Source organism: Trematomus bernacchii, unplaced genomic scaffold, assembly GCF_902827165.1.
Source record: "Trematomus bernacchii unplaced genomic scaffold, fTreBer1.1, whole genome shotgun sequence".
Lineage (NCBI taxonomy): Eukaryota > Metazoa > Chordata > Actinopteri > Perciformes > Nototheniidae > Trematomus > Trematomus bernacchii.
Genome location: NW_022987641.1, coordinates 5,836,782 through 5,854,187, shown reverse-complemented (window position 1 = coordinate 5,854,187; position 17,406 = coordinate 5,836,782). Strand labels below are relative to the sequence as shown.

The 17,406-nt window shown below is 38.6% G+C and overlaps 1 protein-coding gene across 1 annotated transcript in view; it reads right to left on the bottom strand.

The window, feature by feature from the left end:
• Positions 1 to 382: 382 nt before the first annotated feature.
• pawr (PRKC, apoptosis, WT1, regulator) overlaps positions 383 to 17,406 on the bottom strand; it is a 55,236-nt gene continuing 38,212 nt past the window's right edge. The window contains exons 4-7 of the mRNA XM_034133422.1: positions 12,828 to 12,862; positions 8,461 to 8,569; positions 5,397 to 5,501; positions 383 to 1,653 (exon numbers count right to left, since the gene is read on the bottom strand). Coding sequence (XP_033989313.1) covers positions 1,567 to 1,653; positions 5,397 to 5,501; positions 8,461 to 8,569; positions 12,828 to 12,862 — 336 coding nt within the window. The 3' untranslated portion in view covers positions 383 to 1,566. The remainder of the gene's footprint in view (positions 1,654 to 5,396; positions 5,502 to 8,460; positions 8,570 to 12,827; positions 12,863 to 17,406) is intronic.

Below are 17,406 nucleotides of genomic sequence, written 5' to 3'. Positions count from 1 at the left end.
ATTGTGACTAGAGACAGATATGAATTGTCTTTGCCCTCCAAATGACAGACCCTATACAAATGTTCATAAAAATGCTAATAGGGATTATAGAGAGAGCCTGCAGCTGAAAGAAGCCATTATCTGGAGATTTAGTTGACATTAGGCCTGCCAGGTGAGGGAATTCATGCATTTCAGAAGCTAATACAGCTTCTGTGGAGCTCTCTGTCCCAGGATGGTGATTGGCACGTTGAATCATCATAAGAGTGTGTGTGCGTGTGCGTGTGCGTGTGCGTGTGTGTTAGGCAGAGGAACTGAGCCCCCCGCCACCGTCACATTGCATTAGCGACTCAGTGGCATGGTATCATCACATCAAATTAGTCTTAATGAACAGAAGCGAGTCGACTGAGAGAGATAATCAAACTTTTATTAAATGACTTAATCTTCTGTACATGCATAATGTCATGGAAAGAGATCTGTGATGACTGTCTGCGGAGGGGATTACGTCTACCCCCAAAACACGTGATATTTGTGGAAGCAGAGCCTTCTAAGACCTACAGATTATTTGTTCCTCCGTGGAATAAAAAGGATCTAAATACAGAAAGTAAAATGCCACTACCAGCCCAACCTGTTCCCTTGAGTAAACAAAAAGAGATGCATTTCAAATAGTATGTTCCTTCAGTTCATTTGGTTATCATACGCACAAAAATGCACTGTAGCTCACTCCACACATCTTAGATGCCATAAACAGAGCAGCCTATCAAATATTGCAAAGACATAACTTGTAAACCAATTACAGAGAGCTTTAAAAAAGATTCCACATATATATATACACACCGAGAAGGGTCACACCCCCAGGACAAGTATAATACTCAGATGTTAGGAATGAAATGCGTAAAGCACATGATTCATATAAAGTCTTGGTAACGTTAAAACTGGAATGATTTTGAATACAACTTTCTTCATTTGTAGATTTCCGAATTGGAATTTAATCTAACGAGAAATGATTGGATGGAAGTAACTCTAGCACTCGTGTTCAATTAGATAGCACCAGGCTTTAAAACATTATTTTGATAGAAATGTCAGAATACCCTCACATGTATTGCGAGACTTTGGCTGACGGTCCAGTAGCAGTGATGTCGAATTTGGTCCTGAAAAGAAGCTCCATTGTTACACTGATAAAACTGCTCTTAATTGAAATAACACCGGAGATTTCCTTTTACCTGGGTGACGGCTGCGATTACGGAAGCTTTTTAATTAAACCGTGATACAAGTTTCAAAAGACTTTGTGTGCTTGTTTTTGAGCACATACATTCATTTTACCTTTGCTTTTATAGACCTTATCAAAAAATACCCCCCCAAAATTAACAATCTAAATGGCCTATATACAATACATTTACATTAAATATCTATACGATGACAATCAATCCCGTGAGACTGCCTCTAGTTCACTCAGCTTTCCTCCTCGGGGGGGGGATGTACTCAGGCTCCTCTACAGTTTCACCTCTTACACACAGAGAGACAGAATCAAACCGATTTAAGGACATGCTGCAGGGGGTCAGGAGGAAGCAGATCTTCAGGGGGGGGTCTCTACCTCGTCAGCTGACCCACCACCTTCAGCAGAGTCTTGTTCTCCTGTTTCAGCTGCTCGTTCTCATCCTCGATGTCATCCAGGTCCTGAGGAAAAAAGGCAAAACTGAGGTTAATACTTTCTGTATTAATTAAAGAGAATATTCACAACAACCACCGTACGGTTTGAGGCTCCTGCCAGGTGTGAGTGTTAAATAATCACAATTAGAATAGGTCATTTATCCTGGGGAAATGGGGTTTTTGACAGTTGCTCCACTTTTTTATTAAATAAAATAATACAAATATATATATTTATTGATTTAAACATCTCAGAAGTTAGTCATAAAATAATGTACATTTAAATAGAATGAAGATATTTATACAAACAAAAGACATTAAGGTGTAATGTCAAAACAATTATACAAATATGTACAGTATATAAATGTAAGACGTTTAAGTAAGGTTGTGCAATATAAGGATCACATATATAAAATAAAATAAAGATATGTATACGAAAAGAAGACGTTTAAGTATAATGTTAAATAAGATATGAAAATAGAATGAAAATATAAATATAAATATAGAAATTAAGGTAAAAATGTGCACTTTGTACTTCTATATATAGCATGTAAATGACAATATACTGTATACAGCGGTGAACTAGTTTCAATATGAATCTGAATATGAATTGCACACTTTAAGAGGGTAAAGTTTTCAGAAAACACCACTCCACAGAATCAGCTCTCCTCAGGGTCTCCAATGACATCATGATGGCATCGGATGCAGGTGATTGCGTGGTTCTGGTGTTGTTGGACCTGAGTGCAGCGTTTGACACAGTGGACCACGCCATCATGCTAGATAGACTCAGGGAGTGGGTAGGCATCTCAGGGTCTGCCCTCCAGTGGTTTGCCTCGTACCTCAGTGGGAGAAGTTTCTCCGTGGCGGTGGGCCCGTTCTCATCAGATAGCACTCCCCTATCCTGCGGCCTGCCCCAGGGTTCTGTTTTAGCCCCCCTTCTTTTTGCCCTGTACATGCTCCCATTGGGCTGCATAATTAGCCAATTCAAGGGTGTCTCATATCACTGTTATGCAGATGATATCCAGATATACATCTCTTTCAAACCCGTCAAAATGGAAATTGTAAACACTCTCATCACATGTCTGTCTGCAATTGAGGATTGGATGTCAAGCAACTTCCTACAGCTCAATGCTTCAAAAACGGAAGTCTTGATTTTAGCGGCTGATAACATCGCCTCTAAGATAGCAAGCCACCTGGGTTCCTTCAGTGGTAACATAAGGGCAAACATCAAAAACCTTGGTGTAACTTTCAATCAGTCTATGCTACTAGACAAACACATAAAACTTCTGACCCGTACCTGTTTTTTCCATCTCCGAAACATTGCCAAGCTCAGGGGGGTTCTATCAAACACAGAAATGGAGATGGCTATTCATGCCTTTATTTCATCCCGGCTGGATTACTGTAATGCTCTGTTCTCCTGCCTCAACAAAACATCAATAAACCCCACAGAGAGAGAGAAAGTCAAACTGAGGAGGTCAGAGTGTCGTCATGCTGCAGAGTGATGTGCAGACGAGTTTCAGACCTTAGTGTTTAATGCAACCATAAGGGATATTCTTGGGATAACAATGTGACGATGTGAAAGATGCAGATTGTAGTGGTGAACCTATAGAGGGGTATTACCTGAATTTGAGGCTCTCCTTGGCTTTATGGCGTCTTAAAATGAGCTTCAGTTAGTTGTTTGGTGATCTGGGTTGCAATTTTACTGTTTTGGTTTATCCTCACTGCTTTGACCTCACGTAAAAACCCACTGTTTACTACCTGCTCACACTGCGTGTAGCTAGTGACACAAAAACAGTGAATATTGGATTTACACTCAGTAAAGGGTTGCAAACGGTGTTTCAAACTAAGAATACTGTTCCTCCTTATCTGCTGAATGTGTTAATAGTTGTGCTAAAAGTTTGCCTTATCAATTTGTATTTATGTTGTTTCTACACCATATTTCCAATGCTCCAAGTGGCCAAAAATGAAACAATAATTAGTTTGGAATTTTTTTTTAGGTAGCTAAAATAAAATGTGTATAGAGTAGAACTTTGCTCTGCCTTCGACTGAATGTACACACTGACTATGAAGAGAGATTGAATCACACTGATGTATGTGGGATGAGAGCAGGACTTCTCTCTTCACAGAATATGAAGAGAAAGAGATTTAAGTCCAGCAGTTATCTTTTCTTTCTCTCCCAAATAAACTTCACTGAGGCTTCAATCTTCTTCTGCACAGACTGGATCAGCTGTTATCTCCTGCTTTCCCCATCAGGCCTTGCGGGGGCCTCTCTTGGGGCCATTTCTGATGGCTATCACCACGTTTACCGTCCTTACATAAAGGCCTTCTCCTTCGGACCAGCTTCCTGTCCCTGTGATGCTATCAGCGGGATGCAATATTGCTCTCAGTGTTTGCAGAGCGGTAGCAGTGTGTATCACGAGGACTGAAGAGGCGAGATAATAACCCAGCAACGTTTATTGGACTAGTTGCTGTTCTCGGGACATTACAGATGAAAGTGTTTTATTTCCCCTACTATGTTTTTCTATAGAGATGCTAAAAAGTAGATTTGTTTATTTCATTTTGTTGTGTACGACCTGTAACAATATCATTTCTTAAAATGCAAGAAATGCATAATGAAAAAATAAATATACTTCATATTATAGGTCACAAAAATTATTCTTAAAACAAGAATAATTAATAATTGTTACTAATAATATAATGCATAATGACTAATTCATGAAGAAATAAAACTAGTGTACAATTTGTTTTGATTTCTTTATGCTTTCCCCTCTTTCTGTCAGATTTTCTTAAACTTACTAAAATGCAAAAAAACTTGAGCAAAAAGTCCAAAAGCCCATAAACTCAAAAAGTGGGCTGTTCACAGTTAGCTGGATTATGAATCTGACAAATGAGCTGCATTTTAAATAGAAAATGAGGCCTCGCAGGCAGCAGTGAAACAAAGCCATTCTATTGATTGTAATCTTTTTTTCTGGGTAGATTGACAATAGCACTGATTGGCTGAAGATGGCGAGATTGTAATTTGGTGATCATTAAGTTGTTTGAGGCTCTACCTTACTGAATGTGAGGTTTGAATTCACTTATTTGAATGTTGCACACTATGAAAACTGTAAGCTAGTTCTGAATTTACCATAAAACACACTGCCTGAGAGTGAATCAAATGAAAGTAGAGCAAGAGATTTAACCTCACAGCACTGAACAAGTAAAAGATTGTTTTTTAAAGTTGAAGACTGTGTTAAATACGGCTGCCACTGCACACTTTCTTACACATCGATCTCTTTCTTTCTTTGATTTATTCACCAAAAGGATCTGTCAAAAACACCCTGGGAGGTGAACTGCCTAATAAAACAAAATGATATATATATTTTTAGATTAGCTTGAGATGTACAATCTGAGATTCTTATCCACCAGGCAGCACATTAGTTTTTGGTGGAGAACTCAATAAGACATTAATGTTACATGCAACACTGGGAGGCAGTAACTATGAGGCTGAAATGTCATCAGACCTCCGGTGAGTTTTTAGAATACAAATTGCACATACAATGCCTCTGTGTAAAATATGTGCTGTCATCGTGTAAGTGTGTAAATCCAAAAATAACTGTTTGTTTGTGTCTAATAAATAATCAGTGTAGAAAAACACAAAGCTTTTATAGAAAAGTGCACTAAAATGGCACATGATGATGTTCAACCCACACAGGCCGCCCACACATGAAACCACAAAGGAGCGCTCAAAATATCAGACATCAGAGTAGAGACGAATCGCAGGCTGGACTCACTCTGTTCAGCAGGTCGATTTCCTCCTTCAGCTTCCCGATGAGGTCGTCTTTGTCCTCGTGAGCCTTCAGCAGCCGCTCGTTCTCCTGGCGCTCTCTGACCAGCTCCTGGAAACACACAGGCAACATGATTACATCAATTATAGATATTTTTTTACAGAGGAAAAGGTTCAAACAATTACTTAAAACTGTAATTATTTCAGTTTTATTGGAAACTGTTATTGTCATTTTCAAAACACTTTCACTGAGGCATTGCTGACTGAAAGGAAAAACTCAAAATAACATGTTTTAAAAGGTTTTTTCGGGGATGTGTTTTAGAATATTATAATAAAGTCCTGAGTAGAGGAGGTCTGGCATCTCTCTGCAGTACAAAGCATTAATGTAGGGGACATAAATGCAACCGCAAACTCTATTCATTCTTGTTTTTAAAAAGGAACTACTGATAAATGCAGCTTTGAAGTATAAGAACATACATCTCATGTACTCCTTTTACACCAAAATAGTAACGCAGGCCAAATGTATATTAGCTGTTTCTCTCTGAATGCGTCATGTGACCTGGCTCTATGACATGTCCTCACAACAAGGTTGAGGTTACATACTACTTAGCTTCAGAGAGTTGGTATTTTAGGGAGAGAATGATAACTATTTTATAGTCATATTCTTATTTTATTTACTTACTTTTATGTATATTTATATTTCTAGAAAAAACATTTACTCTTATATATTGTTGTGTGTTTTTAAAAAGACTCGTAACACATGTCCTTGTCTGAACAACTTAAAGGGGCCCTATTATGCTTTTCCCTTCCATGTAGTGTGTTATTTAGGTTTTTGTTAATGGTCACAAAATGTTCCATTCAGAGGGAGTTTCTCTAACACACATTACATTACATTACATGTTACTTGTTAGACGCTTTTATCCAAAGCGACTTACATACTCAATACTGTCCGAACACCAAGGCTCTACCCACTGCGCCACACTCCCACCATGCCTGAAACGCCTCCATTGGACTCCTTTGTTTACTTCTGTTGCATAGTGACATCATTGGTTTCTATTGGCTTGCGCTCAATCACCACAGAGCTGCCAGCTAACCAATCAGAGCAGACTGGGCTCTGGTTTCAGACAGAGGGTGAACAGAGGTGCTGTAGCACAGTCATGAGGGGAAAAAAAGCCCTTTTTGAACATTAATGCATGTAAACATGTCACAGTAGAGACATTAAATACAATTATGAACCTGAAAATGAGCAGAATAGGGCCCCTTTAATTCCTCTTACTATGTTAACGTATGCTCAGAAGTAAATTCCTGTGTAAACCTACTTCAATAAACCTGAGCTCATCTGATCTTGCTATGTGACTTTCCTTCCACTCTGGGTTGTGGTCTGATATTATTTGGCTTTGTAGAACAGGTTTCACTGTGAGAAATATAGTTTCTAAAGATCAAACATACTGTTCATGTTGGTACTTGTTTGGCTTATGTAAGTAATGTCTAAGGATTTAACGTTGCAGGCTGGAGTCTCAGAGATTTACCTGACAGCAATGTCATACGAGCCAACCAACCTTACCCACCCCCGCCCGAGGAAACAATGCACAAAAATAAGTGCATGAAATGGGATTTTAGAAATGATTCCAGAGCTTTTACTCTCACATTAAAGCCACTGAGGTCAAAGCAGTTCTTACTTTAAAAAGCTTTTTTCCGAAAGCCACCCAAGTGACATTTTATTTCGAGATTTTTTTGTTGCAGTGGCAGCAGTGAGGGGTTGAGTGTCAGATCGGAGTGGTGTAGGAGGAAAAGACATATCTGCACTGTAAAAGGTCATCGCTTCAACAACACGGAGGAGGGTTTCTGAGCCACACTTTCCAGCCATTAAATCACAACTCAGGCAACTGATCAAAGGTCTCAAAGTGACATTTCTACTTTACAAAGTGCAGCTGTTGAGGCTCTCAGAACTGGGGATGGACTTTCCAAAAAAAAAAAGGCAATGAAAAGTTGATAGGATTTGGAAGTTAAGGCATATATAACGGATGATTCCTCTGTGATTTTATATTTCCGTGGTGGTTGGGGTTGATTTATCTTTGGTTACACACAGGGAAAAAGAGGAAGGAAACCCAGTGAACATCAGCTTCTTCAGGTCTGCTTTCACTTGCTGAGATTTCTTCGGTTGGATTTCTATTTCAAGGGTGAATCTGACACCTTGACGGTAACACACTGGGCATACTGGAAGAGAATTAAACGCCACAAGAAAGCATGTTCAAAGAAGAAATGTTTGTTTTTGTTCATGTCAGGGCAGCTCTGTACATCTCCTCAGTATTGATTTTCAGACATGAAGCTGACTTTGAATAACACATAAAACATATTTTTGAATGAAATATGTTCAAATGTTATAAATGATATCTATATGAAGAACATCTGTATTGCTTCACACACGTATATGCTTGACACTTTGAATCACAAATCAGCTTTTACACCTTAGTGCAGGGAAATGAAGTTAAGAAAATGAAGAATATATATATAATTTAAAAAACGATTCAACGTGGCATACATGTAAAGAGTTGCTCATTTGCTATCTGTTTGAAACTATGGATTATCATTTAATTAAAAAAGAACAGAGAGAAAATGTGATTAAAGAGAACAGTTTGTTCTTATTCCATCGTAATTAAACCTTATTTTTTTTTAAAAGCAGCAGGAAGAACTGGTGATACAGTATGAATCACTGAAACGCATTGGCCAAAGTAATAACTAAAAAATAATCAGCAAGTGTGCAAAATGTTCCTATAAATATCAATCAAACTCTCAAGAACAACAGCACTGACCTTCTCACAGTAGGGAGGTGATCAAACCTGACAAAAGTGTGTATTCTGACTAATCCGGACCAAGATAAGATGCCAACACTTACTCACCTTTCCATCAGCAAAGATGTTTGTGTTTTAAGTCTAATAGCATCCTTTATGAAGTAAACTATCAAACGACAATACACTGAGTCTATTCCTTTAAACCCAATGTAACTGTCTTGAGTTTCTGTGGGTGGGTGTAACCGAGCAGTAATATGACCCCAGGGTCAGAAGACGTACCGCCTCCAGCTCCTCCATCCTCTTCTCCAAAGTCTCATCTCTAGCGTGACGGTTGTGTCGTTGTCTGCTGTTCCCCCCAGCCTCCTCCTCAGAACCCGGCCCTGAAGAGCTGTTACAAACACACAAAAACAGAAATACAACATTAGATGCAACTCAAATGCTCAATTATTTATTTTTTACTTTGAATTCTTGAATAATAACGAAAATAACGTTCTTTGAACAGGATACACGTCATATTAAATTACTTTATTTCCCCAATTCAAATAATCTTTAAGGTCCATGATTTTATTAAAAAAAACTTCAATATAGGCTCTATAAACCTACACAAATATACTATGCTTGCTATTTCTCCACACCATATATATCTCCTGATGGCAGAGAGGAGCTCTCACACCTATTAGGAATATATTTCTATACATTCAATACTAAAAGTGTGCCCATCTAACTTCTACAGTCAACTGAATTCTATTTAAGAATTAAGGTAACAAAATCACCTTTCTTGGGCATTTTGTGGCTATTCCCACTATTGAAATAGTCCAATACCGTATTCACACTGTTTAAAGGTAGGAATCAGAGCCACACTATTAAGCTTTAATATGATGACACATCCATCATTAAAAGAACAGGTGGGAACATTTTCTGCATGCCCTTTCAATTAGACGTGCATTATTAACAACCCTGTGCCTTTTATTCCATTATTGGAGAGAAAAGGCCGTCAAGGATTTGAAATGTTGGTGCAAAAAGGATTCCGTTTAAGAAACAATTTACATATTACAACTTCAAATAGGCTCAAGAATGGCGGTGGCCACTCGTGCGTCACTGCTCTTAAGCTTGTGGGGAAAAAAACAAGAGGTTTTTGTATGCAGCTCGAGCAGAACATTAACCTTATCTCCTCTTCACCTTCTCGCTACTTAGAGACGGATTCCGGGGCAGCGAGGAAAGAATATTCATGTGAAGTAGATTTTCTTACTGACCTTATTTCAATCATTATTGACGTGGAAAGTTGGAATGAGTTGCTGGCTCTGCACCCACCAATACACAACTACCAACTCTCCCCGGTAGGAACACATTGTGCCAGGTTTATAAAACCTCCCTGGGAATGAAATGATTCTGTACGTCAGTGGGCTTCATTGGGTTGTCTGAAGGGGGCTGTCTGCATATTTCAAGACAAAGGACAAATATAGCTCCTTTGTACAATCTGCATTCTTTTCAGGATCTGCCAACTACGATGTTCCCATTATTAGACAACTTTACAAAAGTACTTTGGTTGTCCCGGTCTACAAATAATATTCTAGAGACATAAAAAAACAACTTTGTTTTGAACAGATCCTGCAAAAAAGAAAAGAAAAATCACACCATGATCTATTAAATGATTTTCAATAAATATGAGAATTATGAAACTATCATTCCCTCTTAAATCATACGGCAAAAATATAAATGTCAAACAAATATTCATTGTGGACAAAAACGTACAGCGAATCAATTTGATTGTTCGATTTATTACTGTATGCTCACCTCTTCCTTTAATACGTTGGTCTATTCATTTTATTTTGCCTTTTATCTGGAGCAACATTTTAAATGTCCCCACTGTTGGACGAATATAGGATTCCTGGTTTTGAGACAAAAGCCACATGATGTAAACATACGATTAAAATATTGACTCCCCTCTCTCCGTCCTCTTTGAGGTTACTGTGGCAGAAGCGGCATTTTTCAGTTTCGTGACATTTACAGAACCAACGGCTTTCTCTTGCTTAGAGCCACACAGTGCAGGAACATCATTTCCTACGCCAAGATAACGTGTGTATTATTTGTCTCTCTCATGCAGTCTTCATGGGTAGTCTTTATCGGCACGAGCACACATGCAAACCGCTTTTGCATGGACAAACACGTATACATTACAAAGCGTGACGACGACTGCTTCCCCTCTCCATGAGGCTGAAAAAAAGCCACAAAAGAATGACATGGCATGCGTGCCAACATCCTTGCATGTCATCGTGATTCAAGAAAAATCTCCCTGTTTGCACACACACACAAACAACACACAGCAGGTGATGAAGCTAAGCCTAAACATCCATGGCCTCGAAACTAAATATCACACCGCGGCCCATTAGCACCCTGCAGCGTGAGGTCTGGGGGAGAGGGAGGCTGAGCCAATCACGCGCCCTCGGGAGCCTCAGCAGGGGGGGGAGAGGAGAAAGCTCAGACAGGAGAGCAAATAACAGCAGCAGCCACAGGTAGAACTATGTCTCCTACAAACTCAAGTGTCAATTTGTCCAAAAACGACATTGGAAACCTCGACACGCAGCACTGAAACAACAGATTAACAACCCGCCTCACCCTGATACAGGCCAATCCTTAAAAATAAAGAAAACATCAAGCAATTCAGAGCTGTTTTGAGCTGCTAAAGTAATCACTTGTATCTCTACGACCCTTTGCATACAATGATTGTAATTTATCGCTGGAGGCTTGCAAGTGCATGCCAGCCACTGCTTTTTATTTCAATGGCTGCTGAGATTTCAAGTTAAGTTAAGTAGGCAGGGCAGGTATTTTGGTTTGTAAGACTTCAATATCTCACGCCCCCGAACTATTCAAGATGAGGTATAATTGGTAGATATTGTAGTTTAGCTAATAAATTGAAAGCTAGAACGAGCTTCAGACACACAAAAAAGGGTTGAAAAGCTAATAAGCAGCATGAGCTAATTCGTTTTATCAAACATATTCATCTGCAGAAAAAGCAGACAATGTCAAGTCCTAGATATTTCAATAGAATTTGATTTCAACATACAACAGTAAAAATCATGACGATTATATATTTGTTATTTATTAAGCAGTACTAGGTTTACTTCTAGATCATCTATTGACCCTTCTCTGTCTTAGCTCTGGAATTAAGCAGCTTTATGATAAAAGTTGTTGCTTTTTAATGTGCATATCTGGGGATTCTTTTTGAATATGCCTCAAGTTATCTCCAAATTGTGTTCACAAAGGGTTACACATTCAAGCAGAATAATACAGACATAATTGAGGTATTGGAAATTGGAAAGCCGGATAAACTGAAGTTGAGAATAGGAGAGTTCATGTATTGTACAGAAACGTTTATAAGCTAAAAACACCTAACTCTAACCAAATACCATCAAAACTAAACTAAGCTAACCCTAACTACTAAATGGTCCCAAAACATGTATATTATCAGTTAAAATGTTGGTTTGAAATAAGTAAGACATGATAAAAACGTACAGTTTATATCAATATATCAACGGGAGATATGGTTAAATAAATATAAAACAAATTATAGGATATATCAGAGCTGCACAAAAAGCAACATTTTATTACAAAGGGTGTTTTTGTGGAGAGTTTGAACACACTGTTCAGATGAATGTCTTGAATCTAGAGACAAGATAAAGGGACTAAAGCAGGAGAGGCTCGAAAAGAGGGTAAATTGTAGTTAGACACGTATCGATAAAGTTGCTCTGTCAGACTTCTGGTGCTGCCCGGCCCACCTGGCGGGTTTTCTGCTGCAGAACTGTGGAGCGTCCATGTGAAGCCGGGCCAGCTGAGGAGAGCAGCCGCCATGACTACAGGCCAGACTGAATGTCAGCTGCCGAACTTTGTTGTTTGGCCACAGCTTCACGAAAAAAAGCTAAATAAATTCATGCTGGACACGCCAATGTTCTCAAAAGGACTTTACCACTTGTTAAATTGTTTGTGTGTTACAGGCTGCATTGTGAGGCTTCATCTAATTACTACAATTTTCATCAAGAGTTTAGTCACTCCTATTTAATTTGTAGGGAAGTATAATGGAAGCAGATGAAAGCATTTTTCATTTCGTCCACAATTTCTGTGCTCTCTGCCAAAACTACTACAGTAAATTCTATGAAATCAAAAGAAGAAATTCTGTCAAGAGGGAGTTGTTGGTGCAAAAGCATCAATCTTTTTGAAGTTTGAAAGCCCCTTATCAAGTGCAATCTTGTAAAGCAATCTTGGCCGAAATGAAGCACAGATTTTAGACTCCAATCTTTTCAAAGCAAATGATTTTTCTTCAAAACGCCCTACCAGATACGCAGTGAAGAAATGGTGGTTACGAGGTCCAGATGGTGTCCTGTCAACCACTGTTCAAATATGTCAATAAAAGGCATATTTCTTGAGCCATTAAACATGAAAAGAGCAGCAGGGAGGCAAAAGATCCACGGTGACAACATCAGGAAAAGGGCTTCGGACCCCTTCAGATGGAATATGCTCTCGTAATCAATGACTCAAAGTGTGTTTCTCATCCCGGCCTCTGTTCTGCCTCCTGACATATTACTAGTGATGCTGAGGCAGATAAGCTGAGCTCTAAGTGTCCGGATAATACAAAAAGAAAAAAGACTCACCTCTTGTGGCGGCCGCTCCCAGATCTGTGGGTTTCCTGAAACAGAAAGGAAAGAATCACCTTACACAAACAATAACAGAAGAGTCTGACAATTCTAATTTTGTTACGGTAATACAATACGTTTTAATAATGAGAACGTTTTAAGATATATTTGCTTTATCATTATGTTTGATGTATTCTATCTTCTTTGTATGCATTTTCCTTACCTGCAACATTTTGTCTATTGCCCTTTTTTATGCTAAGTATGTTATATTTTGCATTCTCGGAGAAGAAGACTAAGATTACCAAAACTAGCCTTTAAATCCTTTGAATAGTAGTGCTCTGCAGTCTCTGATTTCATAAAAGCAGTAGATATGAGAATTAGTTTTTAGATATCATTTGCTGTGTTCATCTGCCTTGGGTGGAGAAGGTTCAGCAAAAAGGAAAAAAATAATTCCATCTACAGGATAAGAGAAATGTATCAGGACGGAGACCCATTTATAGAAAGCCTTAAGGTTGTGTGTGACTGTTTGTGAATCGCTGCTGCTGAGCGTCTATATAGATGAGCTTTGTTCCATGTAATAGTCCTACAGGAGCCCTATAGCCCCAAGTTGTGGAAGGCAATCTTGTCTTGCAACATGTTTATCTTCTTTTCCCATTATTGTATGATCTAAAGGTTGCTTAGATCATACAGCAGTGATGCTCCCTTGAAAATGGCCTGCGTTAAAAGAGCATTTCCCTGGAAAAATGAGGTGTGTGAGAGGAATACGCATCTCCTCTCTCCTAAGGTCTTGTGCAGTGAATGGTCCCAGGTTTGATCGAGGGTCCTTGGCTCTGCGACAATCTATCAGTCAGAAGTTGGCTTTGGCGAGGGGGGAACGTCGTGCCCGCCTCTTAGCATGCACCAGCCTCTCTGTCTCTGTGACATATCATCCATTACTCCTGGATGAGATACCGAACCCTCATCTCCTCCCTAGCTCAAGCCTGGATAGATTTACTAAGATGGAGGACAGTAAGAGGGCAGTCTGGTCACATGATAAATAATTCATCTTCTGCGCACCTGACCTGGTTCAAGCAACAGCTGGATTTAAGAACGCTTGATGCAATTTTAGAAAACTGACATTTTCTAGGATTTGGTGTAATCCAACAGCTGCAAGGGCTTGACTTGAAAAACCAGTTGTTTTGACACTGTTCAGTATTTCCAGAATCTGTCTTATCAGGAATTTAGTAAAAGACAGAAAGATGGTGCTACATGTCATGTGTACTTGGCCAAAACCCATTAAATGTAATACATATATATACCTGGTTTTTCAGACTTTTAGAAAACACGGTTGATGTCCAGAATTTGCATACTGGGGTTATAGACAATAATGTTTAAGGGTTAAATGAAGGACTTCAAATGTAAAAAAGTTTTTTAAGTTATATTTTGTTTGATTTAAGAAGCTGAAATCATGATTTTTTCTTTATATTCCTTTAACTATTTGATTCAGTACTACTACATCCCTATCCTAGAGTAAAGGGGATGCATCAGTCATGTAAACCCAAACTAAAAAAGACAATGGAAGTCTGTATCCTATCCTCACATAACACATTTGTTGTTGGGATGTAATGGATAATATTGTTTTCAAGCAGTAGTTAACCTCTATGAAAGCCTCCAGTCAACAGATCACAGGGAATAAATAAAAAATGCTGTCTATATGTAAATGTGTTTACTCTCTTGATGCCACAGTCCAGTGTAACTTCAATAAAACCAACAGGATTCTTTGAAAACACAATTGACCTGAAACCCAGTCTTCTGGTTTCCCACAGGAGGCTGACTGCATAGGAAACAATTGCTTGGTTTCACATGTCCCAAGGAACTTTAATAAATCTGTTTTTGTAAGATCCGACATGAGCAAGTTTCATATTCAAAGTCTGTTTGCCTTCTGAAAAGGGTCAGTGGACTGGATTGATTATTTTCCGAGTTGAAAAGCGGTTGAAATAGTCAAAACAACAACATGAGGGGAGGTCAGAGGGGTCAGCAGACGTTGTGAGGCGATGCCAATCCTGTAACAGTCAAAACAAAAAGCAAGAATCTTTTTTTTATGTGATTCTGAGAATAGACTCTGAAGCTGAAGCACAGTGATGTTATCTCCTGCTTCTTGTGGCTAGCGTGAGAATAAATCAACCTTATGGAACTGGTATGAATGAAATCCTAGAAAAGAAGTTAGATTTTTAACCAGCAGAAGACAAATGAATACCTTACAGGCTTAACTGTGCAATATCAAACGGCTCTAAATTATAGCAGACCATCATACAATGTGCAATTCAGAAACATATCTTTATTACATCACATATATATTAACATTATTGTTCTATATTATTTATTTTAAACACCTTTCATTTAACTTGTTTTTATAAATATTTGTATTTGTTCATTCTATTCTATTTTATTCTTAATGGATCAACTGTTGACATAATTCCCCTCGTATTCAGATTCTGATGATTACTTCTATGACTAAGGGATAAACTGATCACCGATATCCCTCTGTGACACGAAGCACATGTGAGAATAAAAGCATATTGTGTTTGCAGAAACATCCCATTACTGCTGCAGCTTTTTGGCAGGGTTTCACAGAGTGCACACCTCCTGTCTGGGATAGGAATCTGCGAGACAAGGTCAGTGTAATTTATGGGCGACTTCTTCACTGCACACAATACAAAGCCTGTGCAACTTTATTTATCATGCTTGAGCGGCGCTGACAGCTCCCATAAGCCCCGGCTGCAGAGCTACTAAGAATACAGAGACAAATATCAACAATAAAACAAGTACTTTATCACTGAGCTAGAGTAGATTGCTACACGATGTGCATTTCTTTGTAGTGTAAGGAACACTCCAGGCCACTTTGAATGTGTAATACAACAAACAAATGTCTTTTTTTGATCATTCACAGCTTGACGGGGTCTACGATTTGTGTCGACAGCTTGTTAGATTCAGAAGGAATGCCGTTTTATTCCATGAAAAGATGATCTTTGGCTTTCCATCCAGCTGCCTACAGCAAAATACTCGAAGCATTTCTCTGAACGCGTTTCTCTGATAAAAATCACAATTTTACTGGAGGCATTCAATCAATTCAAATAGGCATGCATGACTGGCATTTAGAAAAAAAAGACCTTATACATGAACCAGCAAAACATGCTGATGAAAGTCCCTATCCTGGGAAAGATCACAGGTGAGTGCTGTTTATGTTTGTATGAAAACTTTGCTTACTGCTGCTATTCATTTTATGACGTCTACCTTTGTGATAATAATTATGGGCAAACATTACTGTGACGTAGGCGACGTCTATGGTTAACCTCTTACCCTGTACATCTGTTGCATGTGTATTATTCAAAGGCATTTTATTTGCTTACATTAGCATTACTTGCAATGTGTGTACTAGAAGAAACAAGACATCTTAATATATTATTTTTAAGGTTTTAAAATAGATCTGAATAAGTGGCTAAGGGACCCTGTTTTGTTGTACAAATGTAGTTCACTTTCTCACCAACTAGCTTAAGTATTTTTGCAGGTATCGGTCCTGTCAAAGATAAATATGATTGTGATTCAGTTGGCTTATATAACTGTAATCCTAACAATCTTGAATCAACAGTTATGAGGGTGATCAAATATTGTTTCAAGCTAAACGATGAAACTGCGTTTGCTGTCATCACCGGGGCTGCTGCTCTTGGCTGAAATGCCAAGAGATGGTGGTGAACATGTCCCTGCTGTTCAGACAACATGCTCTGCATCAGCACCAATTGTTGGATTGAAAGGTGCTAATTAAAAAATGATAATTAGGCTTGCTAAAAAAGTGCTGGAAGGGGGTTGATAACAGTGCGTGTTTTGCATGTGATAGAGAGGTAAACAATAAATGATATTGCTCTGCAGTGGACCTGGCGCCACATTAAATGCAGATGATCCAGAGGAATGTTACATATGGTTCTGACTGCAGGATGACTGAAGCAGGTTTCATCGTAATACTTGCATACCGGAGGGAGGTAAGGCCTGATAACCAGGACCACATGCCTGCAGAGGGCCTCTCGCACCGGCACATATCAGATACATTAGTCCTGTCTCACTGGGAAAAGGTGTGTGTCCTGTTCATGCACAAATACACACTCACAGATATCGACTTTATAAGCAAATAAACAGCTGCCATGGATGGACATGAAAAGCCAGATGAGTACTTCTCTAAAAACGTATCTCTTATCAAGAATTGAGTCGAACTGCTAACAGTGATATGTACTTTATTCAAATGTCAGACTTATAACTAACTAAAACAGATTATAGGAATATAACCATGGAGTTAGTTTGTCAGATTTAACCTTGCATAAAATGTCTGTGCATACTTGGGTTATAGACTATATATTTTAAGGATTCAATTTAAAATGTCAACCTTAACTTGTTTACTTGAGTTTATAAAATGTCAACAATGTCCATCATAATCTCACAAAGGTTATTCAAATGGCTCATCTTTCGTTTCATTTGAAAAGTTGCACTATTATGAAAAGATTTCTGTTGATAGAATGTGCGGTGGAACACATGTCCCAGAAAGAGATGGAAAATACACTTCATTACA